The sequence below is a fragment of the Clavelina lepadiformis genome, chromosome 4, assembly GCF_947623445.1.
Source record: "Clavelina lepadiformis chromosome 4, kaClaLepa1.1, whole genome shotgun sequence".
NCBI classification, from domain to species: Eukaryota; Metazoa; Chordata; class Ascidiacea; order Aplousobranchia; family Clavelinidae; genus Clavelina; species Clavelina lepadiformis.
This window is the reverse complement of record NC_135243.1, coordinates 59,764-85,332: the sequence shown is the minus strand read 5'-3', so window position 1 is coordinate 85,332 and position 25,569 is coordinate 59,764. Positions and strand designations below refer to the sequence as shown.

The following is a 25,569-nucleotide window of genomic DNA, read 5'->3' as shown; positions in this document are numbered from 1 at the left end:
TTATATGAATCTTAAGCACTGAGAGTCTGATTAATATTGATTTTAATATTCTTCATTATTACTTCAAATAAACACAAAAATTACAACAATATTATTACTATATAAAAAGGATTTTAATAATTAATTAGCAATCAAGCGTACAGTCTATGAAAAATCTAAAACCAATCTAATACCGATTCCGAATGAGTAAAAGCATAGCATGCAATGATACATTTATACGCTGAAGGAGATAATAAAGAAACAGAATTCCAACGAGGCGTAATGCGTTTATCAATGACAGGAAATGATTTGGACTTCTATACTCGAAGTTTTACGGTCAGGTGATAATTTCAATAACTCATAAAGCAATGTAAACAACATATTTACAAAATATGATGACCAATATGGGTTATCAATTATCATAGCGCAATAAGTTCAAAAGTGCAATGTAGATAGCATGTTTACGTAACTGATTGTCAATCACTATTCTTGGATAAGTCTGCATTTATACCATGACCTGAGATTGAACTTATGGCAAGTATGACGTTATGTAATAACGCGGTAAATATCAGAAATATAATTATAACTTGGAAGACAATGGAAACAGTGTCTTCCACATGTCATAGAAGATGATTCTTATAAGAAACACAATCTTGTCCATGTTGAAGATAACCAGTGGTACTACCACTGTAAAGCTCTTGGACAAATAAAACTCGGTTCAAAAAAAGTGATAAACCTAGCTCAAACCCTCTTTGATGGGTTTGAGTCTTGCAAACACTCCTCTCAGTTTCAGGATAAAGATTATGATATCATACCATAGTTTTAAATTTGAGTAGAATATTAAAAAAATTGCGAGTCTATCGGAACTTGCGCAAAGTCAAGCTATAACTGAAGCATTGAAATAGAAAAGACAAACAAGGCAACAACTACAGATTGTAACATGGCTGTGAAGTGTTTAGCTAAGCAACACCATCACTCATGTACTAAGATTTCTTGGTACATTTGAAGAAGCGAGCTTATGTTTGTGAAAGCGCGTGTAGAGGAATCAAAAATAAAGTTCACCTTCAGAGTGTCAATTTATATCTTACTTTTTATTTGACTATAAACGTGGGTTGGTATGGTTCAACAACTAGCTATCAACGCTGTGTGATGATTAGGGCCCGCAAAAGTCAATAAAGTCAAAATTTTTTAAGGACCTCGTCTGACCACGAATCAAAGAATAAAGTTGTTTTCAGCACCTAGGAGATTGTTTCTAAGAAGTTTATAAGTCAAAATAAAGTCAAAATTTACAATAAAGTCAAAATTTGTCAAATTATGGCTTTTGACAAAGTTTTTGTGTTTCTTGAGAGTAATTTTTTGTTAAAATCCTCGTGGAAGCATTGTAAATCAGGAACTGCGACACAATTAAACCATATATTAACCTATAAAAGCAGGAAATAAGTCACAATGCCCACTTGGATCACCAGTAACTTTTATCGCAAATTGTCCATTGTTTATTCATTGTTACGTATATAAATAATCCTTATGCCGCGAGAAGGGGGTTACATTACTTCTTCCCTGTTTAATTTGCTGTTTATTAGAATTTACCATGCGGAGAAAATCGAGGCAAAGTGCCCTTTTCACAAGGACAAAATAGCACAAGCTACCTAAATCAGGGGTGGGCAAACTTTTTGTACTGCGGGCCGCATTAGAAAAAATGTTGCAGCCGGCGGGCCGCACACTCTCATTACAAAGTAGGAAAATTTACCCGGTGTGTAAATAAACGCATATTCATATTAAACACAATTTTTGCATTTCACACTCAGTTACGTTTAAAGCTACGCAACTTCATCCCAAAGGCCTACGGTAGCCGCTACCGTATTTGTATTTTATGATCAAACAATTGAATCAAACAATGCGTGAGAAGTGTACGGCTAGTTGCTGAAAGCATGTTGCAATACATGCGCGACTGACGTGTGTGTGTTTACGCACTGAAAGTGAAGAGAAAAACACACTCGTAAAGGGTAATAATTTGTCATGTAACCTGTTTAATTAAAACAATAAGTGATGAGTAGGAGTTTCTGCAAGTGCCGGCGGGCCGCATAAAATGGGACCGCGGGCCGCATGCGGCCCGCGGGCCGTAGTTTGCCCACCCCTGACCTAAATACATCGCCAAAAAACACGACGCACTTTTTATAATCCATAAAACACCTTGACTTTTCGACAAAATATTATGTTTGGGTAACTGGAGGAAGAACTGTGGTCTCTACAAATAAGCAATTTCGTTAGGTCAAAATAAACTCAAAATTTGAGAGAAAGTAAAAAAAAATTTTTTAGGTCAAAATAAAAATGGCCCTAGTGATGATATTATAATATAGCCTACAGATCGGATGTAGCATAGAATAGGCCTAATTGTTTACGGAAATGTAATCGTTCAAAGAAGCTTCAATATAATCAGTATAGAGGGAACATTGGCTGTGAAAAGCAGAGAAAAGCTCGGTTACTGGAGCTCGAGCGATGAGGAACCATCGCCGGGTTTAGGTAATGCAAAGACTGTCTTCAGTCCGAGCGCAAAGATTAATAATTATTTATCATAATATACTGAGACGTCAGCTGCTTGTGTAAGAAGCAATAAATGCGTATTTTCTAAGTCGGGAATTACCCCACCTGGCTTTGGGCGCAGAATGATTTGTGCATAAGTTGTTGTGTTAAATTTCTTTTTTCCGTATTCTAGTGAGAACATCACCACTAATTATTAAATATTATTTCAGAATGACAACTTTTTAATGATATTATCACGATGTCTTTGCATAACGCTTTTAATATTTTAGGATTTTAACAAAAGTATTTAGAATAGGATTTCTCCATTTTAACAACATCTTATAACTATCCACTAGGTGATGTAGTGCTACTAGCAACCGGACGCATTTGCTTGCAAAGACCATAGAAGTGATGTAAGACCATTATAGAATGCAAGCTTTTTTGCCTCGGACAAGGTAATTTTCAAAGACTAGTGTGCAACAAATGCTCTTGCTTGGGAATTACTTAGTTTACAAAGTAACCAACTAACAATTTAAATTACATTCACACACAGGTTGGTTTAAATATTATATAATCTTACGCCACAACTCTGCATTTGTGGTAACTATACCGGTATCAAAGTGAGACGCTATCAACAACGCTTTAGTTTAAGAAAGGACTGATTGAAATCGATTAATCTGTAGGTCTAGCCTAATTACAATGCAAACTGTATCAACTAAGAAGTGCTCCGAAGAAAAATTAAGTAGGTGAATACACGGCTGGCTGTTGCACGTGCACACCACTTTAGTTAGCGCTTAAGTTAAGTTAGCAGTTAGTTAGCTCAACTTAAATTAGCACACTTAAGTTAGCGCGTTTACACACCCGAGATCTCGGAGAATCCTGCCATGAAAAACAGACCAGCATGCCGGGATTTAGGTCAATATAAGAAACTTGTTTGCCAGAGTGTTGAAAGTGCTCGGTGACAGTCAGGTTTGCAGAGTTGGGCGGAAGTGTACTTGAAGTGAGGGCATGAAAGGAAAGACCTAAAACAAGTTTGAAAGAACATTGTTAACTGAACATTCTGGTACAATATTTTTGAAAAATAATTTGTGGTTAGTAAATTATCGGCAATAGAAAATCGCTCATTGTCACAAAGATCAAGGCTTTTAGTTTGTCATAAGTTAGTCAAGTTGTTTCATTCATTTTTATTAATCGTCTTCAATGTAGGGGACGACAAAATTGTGCTGCTGCAGGTGGTCGCAAACAAATTAGAAGTTATTGACGATAATTTTCCCAAATTCCATAAAGAGAATGTAAGAAAGTTATTGGCGTCAGCACAGCCACTAAACCCAAATTACAAACTCATTATTTAAACATAATTTAACACAAAAACACGTAATTTAGACATTTAATATACAGGTAAATTAAAAGTTACGCTGATAGTTTGGCAGGACATAAGCATTGTGTCAAGATGGCACCGACCTGTTCATTTGGATAGAAGAAGAAAAACTCCGCCTACCTTGCTTGGCAACATGCTGTTGCTTTCTTTGACAGGTAGTCAACTGGACTCATAAATATAGGTCATATAGGAGTTTAGCCTACGTCCAATTAACCATCATGTGAACAGATCAGCAACGTGAAACATTGGAATGAAATAAATTACGTTTGTTTTAAACATAAAACTTCGGCAGCGAAGTTACGGCATCCTCTGTATCGCGTATAGATTGCTCGTCAAACCGGTACGTACTGGAAGTTTATTGCACAAATTTTTTATAATCATGCTACAATGCTACATAGCCTATAACGACACTTCCATTGCATCTAAGCGTTTTCTCACTACACTTGTCATTGTTGATTGTTTGGCGCTCCCACGATCTTGCTGCAAACGGCCGCATTCTGCAGTACAAGCCTTGGTCATGCACACCAGTTAATTGCATGGGGGAGTCAGCCCAATTTTTTATGTGCTTCACTCCACCATTCCTCATTGAACAAAATCACACTTTCCTGTCAGGCTTTGTTATCACGCTTCTAGTGCTGGTAATCAAGTAGCTGGTTGATGTAAATTTACCACAATCAATTGTAAATTATTTCACCAATATCTCTAAAACTACCAGTAATTTACATAAAGTGAGCGAGTACATACTATTTTCTAAGCTTTGAAGGGAAATATACTTTAATGGGTGTTTAACATCACTGAAGCAGGTAATTTAAACAAAGGTAAACAAAATTTCTTATTTTAAAAAAAGTACTGGCAGCTAGAATTATTTCATTAACTTATTAATGTTTCCAGTTTATGATAAACTTCAACACTTATGTCCATGATTAACTGTTAAAATAAAAAATGATATTTTGTCATCAACAGCGCACTTTCAGTTCAGTTGGTTTTATTAAGATAGAAAATTTGGAGATACAACGTGGGCATGGCTTAGAATCCTTAGAAGTTCGCATTTTAAAGCTCAAGTTATGCTTAAACATGCTACTATGTTATGCTATGCTACTATGGTTATGCAACCAGGCTACTTTAAACATGACGTGCTTAAACTATTAAATGTATAAAGAATGCACTTTGCACACGTGCAGTTATATTTCTAAATAATTTAATTTACGCCATACCAGAAAGTATTTGCAAATACACTGGTCAACAATTTTTCAAAAATTTTTTGCTTCCGATAAGAAAACAATTGATTCTTATGTATTTTTGGACGCTGAATCCAAAGATGTCGGTTAAAATTGCTGATTAGCTCTAGTTTAAAAGATAAAAATTTTTTTCATTTTTGTATGTTGATCTATATATGGCAAGCCTTGGTGCACTTTATTGAACACAACAGTAACAATCTACAAACAGTGTAATAATTGCATGCGTTTATATTTCAGCATAGCATATGCAACAAATAACTGCCACTTTCCAAATACAAATTTCTAATCTATTTTATCTGTTATATTCCTTTTGGCCTGTAACTCGTATACGGTTAATGGAGCATCCCTACATATCATCCTGCAAAAGTGAGCAAGCATTGATTGATTCTGTTTTCCCTGGTACCTCTTTTGCATTGCAGATATGCATTGGTGAAATCGCTCACCATGCTCATCACTAACATCTCCACAGTTTGGTGGAAAAAATCCAGGTGCGAGTCCAAAAAGTGTATCTTCAGTGACATATTGCACTTCATGCATCTGTATGCTTTAATGAGATTGGACACCAATTCCGTGTTGTTGTCAGCTCTTTTGTTCCCCAAGAATTTTGTGGCCAGCAACTTAAACGCTTCCCATGCAATTTTCTCTTTGCCAAATGACACTTGATCAAATTCACCGTCTTCGAAGGTGATGATTCTGCCAGAAGATTCCATAGCTGAAGTCTAGAGCCCAAAAGTTCTGATTTAACTTTAGGTAGTTTCAAATCCCGGATAAGATCGTGCAATTCATTTTGAATTATAAGGTGTGGTTCTTTGGAAGATAGTGTTTCAACGTAACGTGAATTCTTTAGGTACCTCAGGAACAGGAAGTAATTCTCCATGCGGTACGGGACGAATTGCTTATGGAATATTTGTGTATTGAATACTTTGCTTCTTCTTTCTTGACAAACCTTTACAAACCGGGGGTGGGGGGTCGTCAAAAGTAGCAATCGCTAATGTGGTCAGTAGGTTCTCTCAAAACCATTGGAACAGCAAAGGGTATACATTTTCTTTTTCCGTTTAGCCATTGCCAAAGATTTGCACCACAGGAGTTACAGCATATGTGAGGGGCCCAACTCTTGTCCTGATCACCAACTTTACATCCAAAATACAAGTTGAATACAAGGTTTGCTTTCCTGACCACAGCCGTTATACTTCGCTTTTGTGAAGAAAAAGTTATTTCAACACAAATCTAGTAGAAATTGTCTGCATTTTTTATGCATTTACGAGGCATCTGCAGAAAGAGCAGTTCAGACTACACACATGAAGCAAGCAAACAAACCAACTCAAACATACGTCAAAATTAAAATAATATGAATAGAAACGTCATCTACCTTCAAACAAATATATTTAGTGCCCAACTCTATCTGGCAGATGCAAGCTACAAGTTTACAACAGATAAACGCACACTTCTTTCCGCTAGCAAGTAAAGCACATTTTGGCATGGTGCCATATCTCAAAAACTAGAGCTAATCAACAAATTTCAATTTGATATTCGTGACCAGCGACCCCGAATTAGCCAAGATTGACCTCATTCGTTTCAGAAGCAAATTGGCTGTTGACCAGTGTAATAGGCAGATATATACATGTGCACTTGTATGATGCACATCTATAAGTGTGCTCGTAAATCAACATGATTGACTACTATGCTTAGTAGGTGCTTATATTTTCATGAAAAAGCATTGGACTTGTGCTCTTATAATAGAGTAGTACAATATTTTTGTTATACATCACACTTTGTTCATTTTGTGAGCAGATTTCTTGAAGTTGTGCATGGCAGCAAATTGAAGGAAACCAAAGCTAACATAAAAATGTGTATTAATGTGAAAAGTCTTCATTAGCTCAAGCGCTTGAGATGAGTGAGAAAGCATCTCTCCTGCGTCGACCACGACCTCCGAAGGGGAGCGGGATTTTGCCGCCGGTTCCCAGTCAAAGAAGTTTGGAATCCACATTTCTAAACCGTGAGGATGATTCAGATTCACTTGTGCAGTCGAGCTTGAATTTGGTCAAAATTTACAAGTTACTGTCGTGTTAGAGCCTCCTGAGATCCAAGTCACTGATCACAGAGGAGATGGGACACAATCGCCGGTGCCAACCATGCAGTCTGAGTATGACTCCAACAAATATGAGAAGAAGAAGAATCAACCAAAGTTCAACATCCCAGGCAGGTTTAAATGACATGCACAGAGAAAATGAGAATTTTTTTTAAGTTTAACTTCTTTATTTTGTAGAAATTGGGGATCAACCCCGGGGCCACAAGGGGTTAATTTTGCCCTACAAGCCCCGAGGACCTGACCCCTTTCCAGTTCGTCTCCCTCGGCAACCGATGGAAGTACGACAAGAATATATTTTACCCGATGATTCTTTCTACAAAGAAGAACCAGAATTCAGGTCTGAATTTTCTATATTTCTCAGTCTGAAATAACTTTCATTGCAGTGATGAGGTTCAAATTTTAACAATGTTTTTGCAATTTAATGGTCTGACTCATCCTACCACTTTGAACTGACAATAGAATTGACCTTCATGTAATTATCATGACCAAGTCGGGCAAACATATTCTTCAGTAATAAAACTTGATACAAGATCAACTCTCATACATTAAAACTTTTTTGTCATCATAATGAATTTTAACAATAGGCAACAATTGCTTCTGGTCAATGCACTGACCAACACTAAAATATCATCCTCTTCTCAGATTGGCAGATTTTCTTCTAAGCAACAAATCCATTCTTCCCCCAAGGCCTTCTATACGGAAAGCAATTTTATCGAGAGCAAACTACCAAAAGCTTACCAAGTCAGTCTCTTTATTGAGGAGTTGACGGATTTTTCTTCATTGGTCTTGACTTGGAATGATTTCCATGTTTTTGTCGCAGGATGCTTCAGAATGCCCAGTTCACAGACAAGCAGCCGCAAGTGACTAAAATAGATCTTTCTGACCAAGCCCACCTGGATGTGAAGCACAAGCGAGTGCCACGGAGGCAACTACTCTTGGGTGAATCTTGCCAAAAGTTTCAATGTTGTGATTGGAGACATTAGAGTTCCTTCCAACTCTACTTAGGTATCAAGTGGAATTATTTTGATGAGTTTCTTGTCGTTTAAGAAATGAAGAAAGTGATCCAGGAGAGGTTGGAGGAACTTGGCCTCACTTCACCAGGTCAACTCGGGACAAGCGATAAATTAATCGATGTCCTCGATGAAGTTCAGGATATTGCTGGTGTGTTGTTTAACGAAACTAAATTATTCCTCGCACACTGTCTTGGCACTCCAGAACTAATCACGCTTTGTGTGAGTGCGCCTCATCCATCTTATAATGTTTATCAACCCGGTTTCCAAGTGCTGGACTCGCAATGCACGCGCCTCAGGTACCTTGTTCATTTCCCAGCGGTGCCGTACCGTGGTAATGACCTTGGACAAGGCATTAGTGACAGTTGCTTCTGTTCAGCACATAGTCCTAAAATTCGGACAAACTATGTAAAAACAAAATAAAAAATGTGTGACAATCAGAACTTGCACAGGCAATCAGGCTAGCTCGGTAACCGACGTTGAAACGATGAGAAATCATTGCCGGGTCGTGCAAAGACTTTTCTCCGAGGATAAACATCATCGTACCACACCATCAATCGCTTACTCCTGTATCAGGGTTAGGGTTACCAAGTGCTGCAAGAATTTAAGGAAATTTACTTTTGAAATCCCAAATTTTTCTGCAACTTGGTTCCTTCCTCAGGCATGGAGGGAATCGATGTGAAGTCACAGATGTGCGTCTTCACCAAAGCTGCAGAGAAAATATTTCAAGGCTCGAAGCGGTCGGGGTCACCATTTGAAGGTGAAGAAGCGATCATCACTCCGTCAGAGCTCTCTATCTTGAACTGCCTCATGGACGGAGGCTTTGTGTTGAGCCTGAAGGTGGCGCTACTTTTCAACCTAATATGGGAATTTAGCATTATGACATCATCATCATACTCTTTGTTATATCAGGCGCACTTTATCTCGGAAATTCCCGATCTATCCCCGCTCTCTCCAACTCTCATCTACCTCAATCTTTCTTTTAACGAGCTGGTTGAATTTCCACACGAAGTGCTATTCTGTCGTGAGATTCAGGTTCTGAAATTTCGTGACAATCCTCTCAGCAACATTCCATCTGACATTAGCAGGTGAAGCAAAATCGCGTAAACTTTTCCCAAAACTCTTTTCAAAATTAGTATTTTAACTGTTTGACCAGAATAACAGTTTTGACATCTACAACAGATGCATAATTTCGATGATTTAAAGCTCAAGTGATTGAGCTTACTGTTGGCTTAACCAGCATATGAGTGATACAAGTGTTCACATTTCATTCACACTCGGCACATGAAACGCAGATTACAGAGATTGAGGACCCTCATTCTCTCTTTTTGTTGTCTGACCGCGCTGCCCGTCTCTCTCTTCACGATCAAGTCCCTCGAGTTCTTGGACGTTTCTTACAACAAGTTGACGTTCCTGCCGAGGGAAATTAAAAATTTGGAAAATCTAAGGCAATTTTGTTTTTAAATTTCTCATCGTGTTTGTTACGACACAACTAAGTATTGTCTTTGCAGGTATTTAAACGTTGAAGGAAACGAGCTTCCTGGTCTCCCGTGTGGTCTCCTCCGCTTAAATTTATCTCGGGTTAGAATCCGCAACAATTTTATGAGCCCACTCTTTTGGAAAGAAAACTCAACAAACAGTCCGCAGCCTCTCTTCGATACCTGCTCGTTGGCGGTTCAGAAACATTTCATCCAGGAAAATACTGAAAATTATAACAAACTACCTTCGAAGGTGGCTGAGTTAATATCAAAGTAAGTTGAAACAAGCTACTTATGTTATGACTTGTGAGTGGTCACAGTCAGTGGAAGATGCGACATTAAAACTTTTCAATCATTTGTTTGTTCCAGTCAAAGTCGCTGTGATTGCTGTCGTGGTCCTCTGTATGGGTCAGGTCTTCGTGTGATCCGGCCCTGCTTCGAGATTTGGGGGGTAAACAGGATCCCATTTTTATTCAAGTCCTGTTCCCCCACCTGCTGTCACGCCTTCATTGAAAATACTGACCCGAAAGTCATGGATATTATTTATGGGATTGATGAAAAACGACCGTAACCCTTCAAAATTTTTTTCTTATTATTTGATAATAAACACATCATCTGCATATTTTATTGTTTTAAAGAAGTTCACATAAAGTCAAAACTACAGTGAACAATAAATGCTTTTGGACAATTGTGCAAGTCTTATAAGAAAATCACAGTAGTAGAAACTAGAAAGTGAGATGATTGCTAATATAATAAGATGTAACATAATTTCTAATTAAATATATCATACATAGACACTTTAAAATGATCAATTATTAATATGGTGAAATCAACTCAGTTCAATCATAATTAAATAAACCTTTCAAGTAAATTTGTAAGTTTTTCCGCGATGTTGCTCCAGGGTTCGTTGAAATAATTTGACTGCATGATAAGAGGCCAAGGAATGAAGAGCTTCCATATTTTGAACCTCATCGAATGGGTGACGAAGCCCTTGCTGTAGAACGCATTGAAGCTGGTCTTAGCTGCTCGGACTTGTGATGATTGGTAATAGGAGCAAGTGCTGCATTGTGGGTACAGAAGCCCCCCCTTGTTTATCAAAGTTCCCGTCGTGAGGGCCAGTGGGGGGGAGTGGTCCGCATAGTAAACCGGAGAACGAGGAACCAATTTTGAACTGGTCAACCGTCTAAAGGCCACACGAAGTTTCAAATATTTTTTCCCGCAGGTGTGGCAACCGTACTTGGACCCGATCTCCTGAATTTGCCGTCTTTGACCATTGGTCACTTTGTTCGAATAATCCGACATGACGACTCCTTTTTTAGCAAAAGCGCCAGGATGCAGAATATGACTCGGCAAAACTGATTTTACGCTCGGAGCAAAAAACAAGAAATTAATAATCGAGAGTAAAGTCCATCTCATCATCACTTTTTCTGACATGAGTGTGACATCATGTTCCACTATGACATCATAAACACATTGACATACAGTATTTGCAACAAGAGCACTGGTTGAAATCGTGACCATGCCGCATATGGGAGCAATTCTCATGTGGGCCGCAACATGCAGCGTTTTCCAAACCTGCTGGAAAGCAGCGAGGGAGGCAGGAAATGTGACAGCGCCAGCCAAGGCAGGGAAAATATAATGAGGTTGGAAGATTCTATGAAAATAATTATTTGCACAAAATTGTTGCAGTAACTCCCTCGGTGGCATCGACTTCATGATAACTTGGTCAAAACCTGCACACCCAGAAGTGAAGCAACTATAAACATAAAAGAATTATTACATCATAAGCAAGGCTTTGGAGCAGGTGTAAATATTAAATTGCTCCAGCTCCAGAGCTCATTGAAACCATTGCTCCGGCTCCATTACGTCAAATACTGAGGTTTAAGGATGGACGCTCAATTTGGAATATCTAGCGTTTCAAAATAATCACACAGAAACTAACACAATCAATGAACACAAAACAATAATTTCTGCACAAAGAAGCGTTCAAAAACCTTTCGTACGAAGGAATAATTTTCCCTCTATCAAGTTTTCTTTCACCGAGCATCTTAAATCTTATGAAATACATCGAAGCCGGAGCTATTTTGCAAACAACTGGCTCCAGCCCCGTTGAAAAATGCACGGCTACGGCTCCAAAGCCCTGATTATAAGCAGTGGCAGATCTAGTCTACATTTGGCCAAAAAAGTTTATAATAAGTTTTGTCAGTGCGATAAAGAGGGCATATGTCATCATCCATAAAACAACAAAATAGAAAGAAAGCACACACACAAAACAAACCGTTCAAGTCTGTTTGACGTGTTGTGGCAAACCATTCACTATGGATGTAACTGAGATGCTTTTTTAGCAGACATTCGACTATCTTTAAACCGTCATTAAGACAAAATTAAAATGGAATGTTTCAGTTAATTATTGGCGCTTTGAAGTACATCGCTTGTTTGATTCATCTTGCTTTAGAAAAAATGCATTGGTATAAACAGTTCCTCGGCGGGAATGCAGTTAAATTTCCCTGGACAAAGCACGGTAGCAGGTCACGTTGCCTTCTGGACGTTGCATCGTCATTTCGCGTAAACATAAAATATTTTTAAAGAAAAACGAAGAACGCATTGCATGTAACAGCACTGGAGAACTTGGTTATTTTCAAGCATACGTCGTACCCCTTAATGTGGAAAATTTAGTACAAAGCTATTTTGTAAAATGCGAGTATGACCACCCAGTCACTCCAAAGTAGGATACCAATGTTTATTAAAACGTCTGTTGTTGACAATTGATCACGCTCAACACAATTGAAACATTCCCACACCAACACCTGATATAATAATCGTTGATAACCCTGACCATGGAAAAATGTCGACCTGCACAAACCACACAAATAGGTTTGTCGTCGCTTCCACAAAATAAGACGGTTTTAATGTTAATTCTTATAGATTCAGCTTTGAACAAAATCATGTATTCCACTGGTTTGAAACAAAAATATCTAGTGATAAGTGTTTAAACCGCAAGTACCAAGACAATTTTTGGCAATGTTAGAGCGTAATTTCCTCATACATTGGCCAAGCGGTAAAAAGGAGCTTGAAAAGAGAAAGAAGAGAATAAATCATGCTTCACACATGCGCATAAGTCATAACATTCCACGTGGAATTAAGGTAGCACCCATGATAACAGCTAATTTGTTATTGTTTTCATAGGAGGTCATGGAGTCTCATGGACACATTTATCAAACTAAACACTATAGTTTTTGAAATTATTTAAAAAAAATTATGTATATTTTAGCAATTAACTCGATTAATTCATTCGCCTATTAATCGATGTTCAAAGCCTAACCGATCTTGTGTAACGATTTAAGATGGTTGTGCGAATCGGTTTCTTTTTAAACATATCAACAATTTCGTTGCTTACAACTATTAACGCCACCTTATGTTAAGGCTACGCCTTAATTTCCTTAAACGGGGGATATAGAAAAAATTCTCATCCTATTCGTTTTATCTTTAGGCATTACTTCGTTTTGGCTAATAGTACCGTACCTTTCACTCATAAAATTATGGATAGGGGACACCTCACACCCCAAAGTTTGGTGCCTGCGTCACTATTTACGCAGGAATGAACGCAAATAAATCAGAAGCAACTTAACAGAAGGGAACCCCCATTTTGTGAAAGTTTAGTCTAATCTAGTTATTATATATAAGATATCTATGTTTTAGACCCACCCCTGTGTATATGTGTGCGATAATTGCAGAGAAATTTGCATAAACTGTAAGAATCACAAAAAACATTTTTTTAAGTAAGATACGCTTTTGCTATTAATTCTGGAAAGCAAACTTTAAGTATTAGGCGACTGGGTGATAACCTTTTTATAGAGTGATGAGGAATGGAAGATGTTCACAAACACTCTACACTCTACAGAAAAAACCATCAAAGCAACTGAGACTATAAGATGTTTTGTTCGAAAACGTGGCATCTGCACACACGAGATTGATCGACGTCCGCGACAAATGTTTTTTGTATTTTGTTAATTTGTTTATTAATAAGTGACTTGTGAATTTACAAGATACATTGCACAACTAGGCTATTTCGGATATTTACTGCTATTACTGCACATCGCTTTCACATATTTTCAAGTTAAAAGACTGGAACCAGTAACTGCATTAAAACGTCACCACCAGCGCCAGTGCGCCACTCAAGTCTCCAACTTCGGAATAAGAAAGGTTCCTTTCGGCACTGCCATCTACTCGACAGCATTGGCATCTTTTTCCGTACATCATTAATTGTTAATGTACCAGAAAAGTTTCTGTCTTGCAACGAGCAGTATTGTCATCACATCTTCCGAAGATTGGTGTACATTCTTGCTGTAGCCTACAAACTCGGGCTAATCAACAGCAACCTTCCTTAGCGCTATGACCACCAGAAACTGGGTTCTTGCCCGGGATGGGGTTTTTCCCCATCCTCTGATGTACAGTATTGAGAAAATTTGCAATCATCAGTTGCTTGAACACACCAACATCTTTTTGTTTTTTTGCTTTTTTCAACTAATGTTTTATGGATTTAACTAAGTATATGTTTAATGGCCGTGCTAGTTGTTATCGGCAATTATAAACGTTTTAAACCTTTTCGGCTTTGTCACTTTTTCCTGTTCATTGGCACGTGTCAGTAAAAAATGGCTTGATTTTTCGTCGTCACCTCGCTTTTGTGGAAAAATAAATGAATAAAAAATGAATGAAAACTTTTTACCTTCTCACCCAGATTAAAACGTTTGATAGATTAAAGAAAATAAAACACTTTTTTATCTTCTTGGATGGGAAAAACCCTATTCAATAATATTGTTAGACCAAAATTATTTGGTTCAATGTGGAAAAGTTAGAAAAGGTTATGTTTTTATTAACTTATTTCGTTTAAAAATTGTCTACTACAGTAATCAGCGGATGTAAGCAACACGCACATTCCATAATGATGTCACCATTAAGGCAACCGAAGCCATTCTAGCCAAAAATCTTTGCTGGAGCTTTCCAAACCTACATTCCTTCAAAGATGGAACAAAGAATATTTCTTTTATTTCGAGAAAATTGTTAGCTAACATCTTTTATCGATTTTTCGGTTAGTTAGGCATTAGGCAAGTCAGCATTTTTTTTTCTTTGAACATTACTTCATAAAAATAAAAAAAGTGTTTTCATTAATTTGCAAAATTAAACAAAAATATCTATTAGCCTATTGCTTGCTATTATCAAACAGTTTAATGATTAAAATATGTAGATAAATTATTGAACCTGCAACAATTTTGACTGTTATGAAGTTTGTGGGAGTGTGGTTAATTTTTTTTTTTCGTAAATTGCATTATATGATTGATTGTTGTCTAAATGGTTTCTCAGTACTAGTTTTGATTCTTAATTCGATGTAGAAATGTAGAATCAATATTTCGTACCGTATGCTGCTCTTGAAGCGTAGCAACATGGTTTTTGTGCCAGTATGGTAGGCCCTATCACTGGATTGTAGCGATAACTGGTGCTGTATCTTCCATGTTATGAAACCTATATCCACCAAGTCTTACTTTGCGCAAAATGGTGTTCCTCAGATAAAATTGAAGTCCATTTTCTGCCGCCTTGACGCTTCCCTTCTATAATTCTTATTCCGGTACTACATCGACCGATTAAGGCTACTGTATGTCCGTATCGTCAGACCGTATCCGCATCCAGTATACCGTGTAGCCTAGGCCTTGACCTCCTCTAACTGACTCCATGCGTAACTGAGTTTGACTTTACAATTTTTAAATAGATTGAATGTTTAGTGCACAGAACTTTTGTCCAAGTCATTAAGTGCAAAATAGCGCGTCTTAAATGTGGCACTGAAACTCATTGAAAGCACTTATAGGCCTAGGTAGTGTGCCTGTGCCAAATTCTGCGGTTTGGACTTCCAGACTTTGTTCTGCGTTTAACACTTTTCCTGCTTTGGTGGCCTTATTTACCAGACTGGAAAGTATGACAGTTTTCAACAAGTTTTGGCATAATAGCTGAAGAGTTTAGACTGAAACCCAGACTACAGAGTATGGCAAGAGCAACTTTTTTTCTAAAGCCACTAACTAACTAATAAGTAGGGCAAGCTTTTCAACTTTTGCAACTTTTTTTTACCGCTTCCTAAATACTCAGAATTTATGTAGTATGATGTTTTAAGCTGTTTGTAGGAATTTTATATTGCAACTTTTTGCAACTTTTTTCTATTTTTCATACAACTTTTTACTGCAACTTTTATTAAATATTGCGCAAAATGTAAAGGAGTGATTTAAAAAACATGCTATAAAACTTTTTCTAGTATATTTCTATTCTCTTTGCTTTGCATAACAAAGAGATATGTGTTGGATTAGCTGCATCTCAATGTTATCTATGACGCAACAGTTGGCTTGCAAGCTAGAAGTTTAACAACCCCAGCCAAGCACGACAGTGCCCGAACTAAATTAGAATTGGAAGTATGACTTGGCTTTTGGCCAAGCCCGCACAAACGGAAACAGGTTGTGTCTAGTCTTTCGAGGTCAATTTTTGTTGAGATTGCTTAGTTAGTTGCAGACCTAGGGGGTTTGGGGTGGGGTATTTGACTTGTTTTGGGGGAAGGTGAGGGGTGGGTTAACGCTTTGCTATTTGGCTTTTTGCGGAAAATTTTTTCCGCATTGCGTTATTTTCTTGCTGCGTACCGGCAAAAAATGTTATTTTTGGCCGTCTCGCCAGGCCGTCTGTGAAATGGGAAAGTACCAAATTTGACAACTCTACAGGAGCTGACAGTGAAATCCTGTCATGTAGGTTTCAAACCTAAAGAACATAAAAATGTATGCATGATCGATTATATAGCGAAGAAAGAAACGGAACAAGCAGACACCCTGCAAATCTTAAACTGTTGGGTTATACAACGGATCCTTTCGAATATCTCATACCGTAATGTTTTTAAAAACTTGTGCATAAATGCAACTTTTAACTGCAACTTTTGTTAAAATTAAGTGCAACTTTCTCACGTTTTTAGTGCAACAAAAACTTGCCCTACTAATAAGGCTAACTTTTGCTCCAATTTATACTGCAAAATTATTGTTTGAAACCGATATCTCTAAAAAAAACTCGGGAACACTGATTTTTTCCCTGATTTCTACCGTATAGGGCCACTTAACAACACCTTGCCTGCACAGATGCTGGGCAGCCTGGGGTCACGAGTCAAAGTGCACACCGGAATTTTGCTTCTACACACCCAAGATCTCGGCAAAAACTGCTGTACTAATCCGGACAGAAACTGCAATTTTTTTTTATTTACAATAAAATGATGTTCAAATTTTTTCATATTTTATTTATTATAAATCGGCATGAATACATAAAAGGTTAGTGTGCACTTTAACGAATCTCGTATTGCCATACTTGGCTTTGGCTGGTTTTCCAATTTTTGATTGGGAGAGATTTTAAACAAAGATGTCAAATTTTGCATACATGCATGAGGTTTATTAACGTAAATGACAAAATGTTTTATGTTCATGCCGATTTATAAAAAATAATCCAAAATACACTGTTTTTTTCATCACCAGTTAATAATAAGTAAGGAATTGAGCCTTCAGTGCACACTAAAATCTAATTCTTCGCACGTATGATTTTTTGTCCAAAACTTGTGTACTTTCCAGTCGGGTCGGTTTCCAGAAATGCACATCCATGTGTTACATTTGTTTACTAGAACCCTAATGTTTAGGAATATATATATTAAAGTTTAGGAATATATTGGACAATTTTTTGCAGAAATCATTATCGTTATCACAAAAAATATGGCTGGCTTAGTTTAATTATTTCAGTCGCTCAATGGTTTAAGACTCTCGTTTGCATACACAGACATAAATAGGTGCATGAATATAAGCTGCAGGTTGTAAAATAAACAATACAATTAGAATATTAAGAGTTTTGTGATTAGGCATTTTTCATTTATAAAGATAATAAAATTATACATAAAAACAATATATAATTGAAGAGATAGCAATATTTGCTTGTTTCTTAACATCATTTTGCATGCTTAGTGCTGTTTAAAGGTGATTTAAGTTAAGAAAGAAACTTGTTCATCTGCAATTTTAGTTTATAATTCTTGTTGCAGACATTTAAGCTGCAGAATTTTAATTTGCTCCGACATGGCAGCTGCGATGGAATTTGGCCGAGCCCAATCCTTGAGTCTGAGTGACCAAGCATCTGCTATCAGTGCCTACAAAGACATATGTAAGTAGATGTTGCGGCGGTTACTGTGTGTTGATGACTGTTGCAAACTATAGATTGTGGCGAGGCGCACTCAACACTGCTTTTCATGAGCTTCAGTGCCGCACTTACGGTGCATTATTTTGCACATAATGACTTGAACATAACTTTCATGCTTTTCATTTTTAATTGATTTAAGTATTGAATAAGTCAAACCGTGTGTACTTTACTGTGTAATTTCACAGATCCATTGCGTCTGAGCATTTTTTCACGCCGGGTTTTTTGCTGTTTGGTGCACCCAAGATCTTGCTGAAAACAACCATACTCTGCAGTCTAGCCAATAAATGGGTTTTTGTGCATTATATGCATCACACCAGTCTATTTTGTTAGGGTGTTATATTTTCAAACTGACTGTTTTACCAACATCCGTTATCGTTTGTGAGGAACGAGTCATACACTCAACAAGTTTACCAGTATGTGGTATACAAACTATAACATCAGTCGCATAAGTGCACACATAGGTGTCAAAACAATATTAAGATAAGTGGCAAGAATGACGCAAACCCAATATTATCTGCTTTATATTTGAAACATTCTTGGCCTCTTTTTATAGAAATCTCGGCACACAACCTTGTTCAAAAAACCATGTGTTATTATAGACAAAGGTGTGCAGACCGTAGTATAATAAACAAACACAGTTAAAAAGATTGTGGTTAACGACTTGTGTCTGTTTGACGACAGTGAACCGCGATGTAAAGAGCAACGATGAAGAAGGATTGAAATTAAAGGAACAAAGCATCCTCCAGCTTGGATCCCTGCTGCAGAAACAGGTTTGTTTCAACAAAGTGTTAATCACTTGATCATGACTTCTTTGGATCACTTTCACGGTTTGTTGATTTTAAAGTCCTTAATGTTACAAGCATGATATGAAATGAATGGAACAAGGTATGATTCCAAATGAAACATTATCTCTGAAACTAATGGTTTGATTGACATTGATTGTTATGATTGACAGGGCCATGCTAAGGAGCTTGGCAGTCTTGTTAAGGTCGTCCGTCCCTTCCTCAAATCCATCAGCAAAGCAAAAGCGGCAAAACTTGTCCGGACTTTGGTAGATTTGTTTTTGGATATGGAGGCCAGCACTGGACTTGAGGTAAATTTACTGAGACATTTGCCTATTTTTCATCGTAAGCCCACTGCCAGTATCTTGGTCAGAAAGATAAGTTATATCCTGTAATAATTGTTATCATAATCACAAGTCGTGGTCAATTCAAATAAGAACGTTGCCCTCTGCTTCCAGAGCCCGTCAAATACATTTCAACCATTAGTGTCCAAGCAATGAAAAAAACTTGTGATTCGTCAAAACACGGACAGAGCAGTTATTAGCTTAGAAATAACTTCCTGCAACGACAGGGCGAATGTATTTGTCAAAGCTTTGAGTCATGACAAAAAGAGATGTGTTACTTTGCATGGATGTTGGCATGAAGCTGAAGCGAATGATGATGCTGTCCACTGCCGTGTGGAGAGTTAGTTGGATGAAGACAGTGTGAAAGTCCAGTTAAATTGAGTTGAGCCAGTTTGCCAGACGCCCTGCACAAGCTCAACGGAGACCCGTGGCGTGATGGAAGATTAGTAGTAAAAAGGCATTTACAAAGTCAAGTGTATGTGACTTGGTGTTGCCTGGGACGGCATTAATGTGATTTCTATAATCCACTCCATTAAGAATGCGCCTTGATGTGAAGAAGATTGATCATGGCGATGGTGTTGACGGTCAAGAGAAGACTCATGACCAACACGTTGAGCGTTTCAATAATAATTTTGATTGACAGCTAGCAGTGTTTTCAATCTTGCTGCACTCATTGTAATCACAACTGGGTGAATTCATGGGTAAAGCTTAGAGTGTGATGTCATAATCGCCATCAAGGGGGCACTCATCTCGATATGGTTAAAACCTTGCAACTGTTTGAGAGTCAAATCAGTAGTTTAAATTTTTCCAAGCAACTTTTTTGTACTCGGCATGAAAGTCAGCTTCCAGTTTTTGAGCAGATTTCATGTCGGCCTGTACATTGGTGAATGCAGCTGTAGTATATTATGCAACTATCTATGCAGCAGCAGTATATTATGCAACTATCTATGCAGCAGCAGAATATTATGCAACTATCTATGCAGCAGCAGTATATAATTTATAATTTTATAACGTTGCCAACTAAACTTGTTCTTCATTGAATTAACTTTTGTGTGCCGTCCAGGTGCAACTTTGCCTGGAGTGCATTGAATGGGCAAAGGAAGAGAAAAGAACTTTTCTTCGTCAAGCACTCGAAGCCAGACTGGTTGCTTTGTACTTTGACACTGAGCGCTACCAAGATGCATTGAAAGCAGGTGTGCTCTAATGTTTGGTCTGTCATAAAAGATGGTTTATGTTGAGAAGCAAATCATTCCCATATTACTTTAAATGTATATTTTATCAGGGTCATCATTACTTCGTGAGTTGAAGAAGTTGGACGATAAGCAACTCCTCGTTGAAGTGCAGTTGACTGAGTCACAAACCTATCACGCACTCGGCAACCTTCAAAAGTCAAAAGCTGCCCTCACATCGGCACGAACCACCGCAAACTCCATGTACTGTCCACCCAAAATGCAAGCCGCTCTTGACAGACAGTCTGGGATCTTAAATGCAGCTGAGGAGAAAGATTGGAAGACGGCGTACTCATATTTCTATGAAGCATTTGAGGGCTACGACTCGATAGAGAGTAACAAAGCTGTGTCCTCGTTGAAGTACATGCTGCTGTGCAAGATCATGCTCGGTGCACCTGATGATGTCCAGGCTCTGCTAGGAGGGAAGCTTGCGTTGAAATACTCCGGCAATGAGGTAATACGGACACTGTGTGCTGTCCTCATCACCAAATAGTTCCTGTTTGAACTCAGCTGGGCCTAAGATAACCTCTTTTCCAATGTAATATATATGATAAAGACTCCGTATCACTCCATACAAATGATATTATTCGTACAGAGTTGTGCTTAAGTTTGGCCAGTTGTTACAAACCTTCCAAACATTGACTAACAAATTTAGCTGTGGAGGTGTGAATATTGAAGTAGTTGGCTCCTTGTAAGATGGTGTTGTGCGCTTGTTCATAGATCGAAGCAATGAAGTGCGTGGCAAAGGCAAGTCGCAATCGTTCAATATCGGAGCTTAAAGATGTTTTAACTTTGTATGGAAAAGAGTTAGAAGCCGATCGAATCATATCCGCCCACCTCGACAAGCTTTATGACAACCTGCTGGAACAGAACCTTCTGCGAGTTATCGAGCCCTTCTCTAAAGTTCAGGTAACTTTCATTCACAGCTTGTGATCGTATTCTCCGTATTTTGTTGCCGTTTAAGATGTCGATGTCATCTATTACAGGTCACACACATTGCCCAGCTCATCAATCTGCCATTGGTGAGTCCCATACTTTGCCATAAAACAGCAGCTCAAGAACATTTTCACTTTTTTAGCTTTCCAAATTTTTACTGCTATCTTAACCCAAAATTTTGTCATTCTGGAATTACAAAGTAAAAGTTCACTTGAAACTACATAATTTGTTAACTTTTATTTCAGGCAACAGTGGAAAAGAAACTTTCGCAAATGATTCTTGACAAAAAATTTCACGGTTGGTGTAGTTTTGTCTGGTTTTGTTATCTTTGCCGGCTTTATAATTTCTTCTTTTCTAGGAATTCTATCCCAAGGGGAAGGAGTCCTGATATTATTTGATGAGCAGGTGGTTGATAAAACGTATGAGACCGCGCTTGAAGTAATCGCCAGCATGTCCTTGGTCGTCGATAGTCTGTACCAGAAAGCCAAGCAATTGACTTAACCACCTGTTTTGTACATTCAGTTCGCTGCTTGTTTTATGTTTGTGACAATGTGATGTCACAATGCTTTCTATTGTCTGAAATGTTAAATATGAAGAGTTAAAGCGTAATGTCAATGCATTCGCGGCAACCGTCGTAGTTAAAGGGAAGGTTTGGAAGCATTTTGTCAAATTAACTTCAACATGAATGTCTGTTGAAAATTTGTAAAGTTTAGACAACAAGAACAGTAACCGGTTACGGTGTGCGAAATAAAAAATATATTTGTTGATCGTGCAGAGCTGGAAATTCGAGAACTTAGTGTCATGCTAGCAATTGCATCTAAACATAAGATAGTAACAAAAGACTGATTACTCGAAAAATCCTGCTTTGGGCTTTCTGAAAATTTTCAAATCAATTTGTTATGCTATGGAGTATGGACTGTCATTCCATATAATGCCTTCACAAAACATGATTCAAACTTTTTTAACAGAGGGACGAAATAAACACTAGAATGTTTGGTCAAAAAACAATTTTAGCTACTTCCCTGCTAAGTTTTATACAAATTCTGAATGCGTCCTGGGACATGGAATCACGCCAACTGCTAGGGTAATTCCCAGGATTGAAAACAACACCAGCCATGCTGCCTTCTGATTGATTTAAACAGTTTTTTTTTTAACGCGAGTAATATTGTTGAAACGCGCCAAACTCTTGTTTTTGTAGGAAGGCCTCTGAGTGTGTTATGTGAAGTAACTTAACTTGCCAAGTACTTAATCTATGACCGCGGTTCATTTCGACCACATAGGAGAAAGTTTAGTTTGTTTTCATGGGTCTACTTTGTAATGAAATGGTGATTTTTCGTTCCTTAGCCTGTAAGGACGATCACTTCAATTACAATGTTTGTCTATTGAATTGTAGTCCTCGATAATAAATGAGTCTCAGGTCGTTGTTTCGCTTCTCTTAATCTTAGAATCAATTGTACACCTCGACAACTGTATAATCTGATTATATTTGAAGCTTCTTTGAACGAACACATCAACATAGAACATTGTGACAGCAACAGCACAAAGACATGTTGCGCCGTTGGGCGTAAAAGCCAAAAGGGCTGAATAAATCAAAATGCACGCACAGGGGAACAATCGATTACGTCATGCAGTGTTATGCTTCACTGATTCCATACATGAGAATGCTATGTCGTACACAATTTTATATTACATTGATTGATATATTTATCACATAACCTTCCCCAAGAAAAGATCGTAAGTTTTGAAAAAACTCACGATATTTTATGATCATGATAAAAACAATGCTCGGTGAACGATAATTAAAACAATAGTGTTGATAACAAAAGTCATTATAACACGTAAAATGTAGATCACACAACAATAAACGTTGAAACATAGTTACAATACAATTCATGTTGGCAATACATTCGCAAAAAGATAGTAATATGTTTTCTGTAACTTATAAAGCAAAACGAAGGTACAAAACAAACAATGATGACGTTTATGTCACGACTTTAAATAGAAAACAGAATGTCCTGACACGTCACGCGAATGCTTGCAAAATGAGGAAACGTCGGCAAAGTTTTCATCTCACATTTCGTGTATGCCGTTTCCGCAAACAAAATGGTATAAAATTTTCGTATGTTCACGCGTTCTGATCAACATAAGAGAAATTTGCACTAGGCATTATCAAATATAAGACCATTCAATCATATTACAGCGTCTGGTTTTCCCAGTGTAGCTGCGTGAATATATCACTTGGAAATACGCGTATTACAAAATATATATAAAATTAGTCAAATACGTTTTGTAATTGACATTCAACATAGTGTATCGGTGTTAGCCTTGGGTATTTGTTTAACCTTCGAAAACAACCGCTATGTTTTAAAGCATAACAAAATAACACAAAGAAACATTTCTCTCCGGCATGGTTGAACCGTTAGAGAGTGTGGCAATTAAGGCCATTATCAATGAAGCGTAATCTGCACAATAACGCTATTATAAACGTTAAATCATATTGTCAGAGATTCCTACCACAGGTTCTTTAAACCCTTGAGAGGCACGACAATTTGACAGCGATACAAATGGACTATATCCTAGACATAAGACTCAAGTTATGCTTTATAGGCTTGACCAAAAACATACAGTAAAATACAAAACAACACGCTAAGATATATATAGAATAAACAAACAAAAAATCATTACTGAATGTCCAAATACCGATCAAGTTCCTTCACCGGCCTCCCACGACTAGTGTATGGGTCAGCGTGCTTTGTTCGTCGGTCATTGTTGCATTCATAGTTGACTGAATTCAACGAGTCATCGTTGAGCACTTGCATACGATGTAGATAAGACATATCTTCGAAACTTGTAGTCTGAGATTACTAGACTTTTCTCAACCTCAAATTGAACTGTTCATAGATTCCTCGATAAAAGAAAAGCGTAGTTCTCACCGAGCTCGTTGGCACCATAAACGTTGTAATGGAAATGTCTTCTTTTTATCGTCAATTCGTCCTCACTCGGCTGCATCAGTTTGTAATGAAAAGTGGTATATGGTACCTTAGCCTGTAAGGTTTACCCACTTACACTGCAAAGTCTGTTTCCTTGTGTATATCTTAACAGTGAACTTTGAAAGACTTCAGCAATAATGACACAGGAATGACTACTGTATAATCTGATTATATTTGAAGCTTCTTTGAACGAACACATCAACATAGAACATTGTGACAGCAACAGCACAAAGACATGTTGCGCCGTTGGGCGTAAAAGCCAAAAGGGACTGAATAAATCAAAATGCACGCACAGGGGAACAATCGATTACGCCATGCAGTGTTATGCTTCACTGATTCCATACATGAGAATGCTATGTCGTACACAATTTTATATTACATTAATTGATATATTTATCACAACTTTTATAGGCTCTAGGCCTAGACTGTAGCGCTAACATTTTATATCAGATTAACTATTTCGCGGTAAGTAGATCACGAAGCCCGTAGATTTAATTTATGTTGTATTTAGACCAGAAAATATATTTAGGTTGATCAGCATTGGGAAGTTCAGTTTATGGGCAACTAGGCTATAACTCAAAATAAAAGCCATTCCAATGTTAAGACCAAGTATTTACAGATCACAACAGCTACCTAACTAACTCTAACTACCATAAAACTAATCGCAACATAAGCTGTGATGCTAATCAAAGCTATATGTAATTTTCAACTATTTTGCTTCATCTCTTGCACTGAACTACGTGATGGTTTTGGAGACATTTAAAGAGACATCATTTATTTGCAATAGGCCCTTTAGTACTACTACTACCTACTATGTTTTCAACTCCAGCTGTTTGGGTAAATACCTGGCTTGAATGGTGCTTTGCTTTATAACTTTCGTGTTTGGACACACAGCAATACCACATTCCTCAAAATGTAGCCTACTTCATTTATATGTGCACTGTATTAACAAATAACGGTATGTATCATGGTATTCTTTGTAAGAAAATCTGTATGCACTTGAAATACAGTTATGGTAGCCTACTAGCACGGAATGCTTTTGAATACAAGTAATAGTAAAATTTGAACAGGCTGCAGCCAAATATGAGAGGTAGTAGCCTAGAATTGTCAAGTTTACCGTCCCTTGCATTTTGTAGCAACGTTTTTATTTGATGTTCTTTGGTTTGATCCCTAACCTGCCATAGAAATCTTATTCAAAAATGACAACGATTGTTGAGCCTAAATTTGCAAGCATATTACATAAAAAATACCGGTATCGTTACTTGCGTATTTACCAACACTTATAGTTTCCACGCCATGTATGTCAGGGATATGCTGATTGCTTAAACAACAAAAAGCAATATCCC

General features: G+C 37.6%; 3 protein-coding genes across 8 annotated transcripts; 2 read left to right on the top strand and 1 right to left on the bottom strand.

The window, feature by feature from the left end:
- Positions 1-2,915: 2,915 nt before the first annotated feature.
- LOC143452165 (uncharacterized) lies at positions 2,916-10,521 on the top strand. Of its 4 annotated transcripts, none has more exons than XM_076953031.1 (12): positions 2,916-2,954; positions 6,907-7,111; positions 7,186-7,314; positions 7,382-7,541; positions 7,847-7,945; positions 8,025-8,143; positions 8,252-8,365; positions 8,876-9,054; positions 9,127-9,302; positions 9,510-9,662; positions 9,726-9,965; positions 10,062-10,521. In XM_076953031.1, the coding sequence occupies exons 2-12, from the start codon at positions 7,006-7,008 to the stop codon at positions 10,261-10,263; spliced, it is 1,677 nt and encodes a 558-aa protein (XP_076809146.1). In that variant the 5' UTR covers positions 2,916-2,954; positions 6,907-7,005; the 3' UTR covers positions 10,264-10,521. The 4 variants fall into 4 exon arrangements, with proteins under 4 accessions (XP_076809146.1, XP_076809147.1, XP_076809145.1 ...); XM_076953032.1 differs by lacking the exon at positions 2,916-2,954 and adding an exon at positions 3,035-3,052; XM_076953030.1 differs by lacking the exon at positions 2,916-2,954 and adding an exon at positions 3,961-4,217.
- On the bottom strand, positions 10,304-13,318 carry LOC143452167 (uncharacterized). Of its 2 annotated transcripts, none has more exons than XM_076953033.1 (2): positions 11,971-13,318; positions 10,304-11,448 (listed from the first exon to the last, which is right to left on the bottom strand). In XM_076953033.1, the coding sequence occupies exons 1-2, from the start codon at positions 12,003-12,005 to the stop codon at positions 10,542-10,544; spliced, it is 942 nt and encodes a 313-aa protein (XP_076809148.1). In that variant the 5' UTR covers positions 12,006-13,318; the 3' UTR covers positions 10,304-10,541. The 2 variants fall into 2 exon arrangements, with proteins under 2 accessions (XP_076809148.1, XP_076809149.1); XM_076953034.1 differs by having other exon boundaries at positions 13,215-13,309.
- A 4,111-nt stretch (positions 13,319-17,429) lies between these two features.
- Positions 17,430-22,001, top strand: LOC143452396 (26S proteasome non-ATPase regulatory subunit 11-like). 2 transcript variants are annotated; one of them, XM_076953355.1, is made up of 10 exons: positions 17,430-17,541; positions 17,788-17,906; positions 18,624-18,712; positions 18,898-19,035; positions 20,132-20,261; positions 20,351-20,751; positions 21,018-21,206; positions 21,284-21,319; positions 21,479-21,530; positions 21,592-22,001. In XM_076953355.1, the coding sequence occupies exons 2-10, from the start codon at positions 17,822-17,824 to the stop codon at positions 21,732-21,734; spliced, it is 1,263 nt and encodes a 420-aa protein (XP_076809470.1). In that variant the 5' UTR covers positions 17,430-17,541; positions 17,788-17,821; the 3' UTR covers positions 21,735-22,001. The 2 variants fall into 2 exon arrangements, with proteins under 2 accessions (XP_076809470.1, XP_076809469.1); XM_076953354.1 differs by having other exon boundaries at positions 17,531-17,562.
- Positions 22,002-25,569: the final 3,568 nt, after the last annotated feature.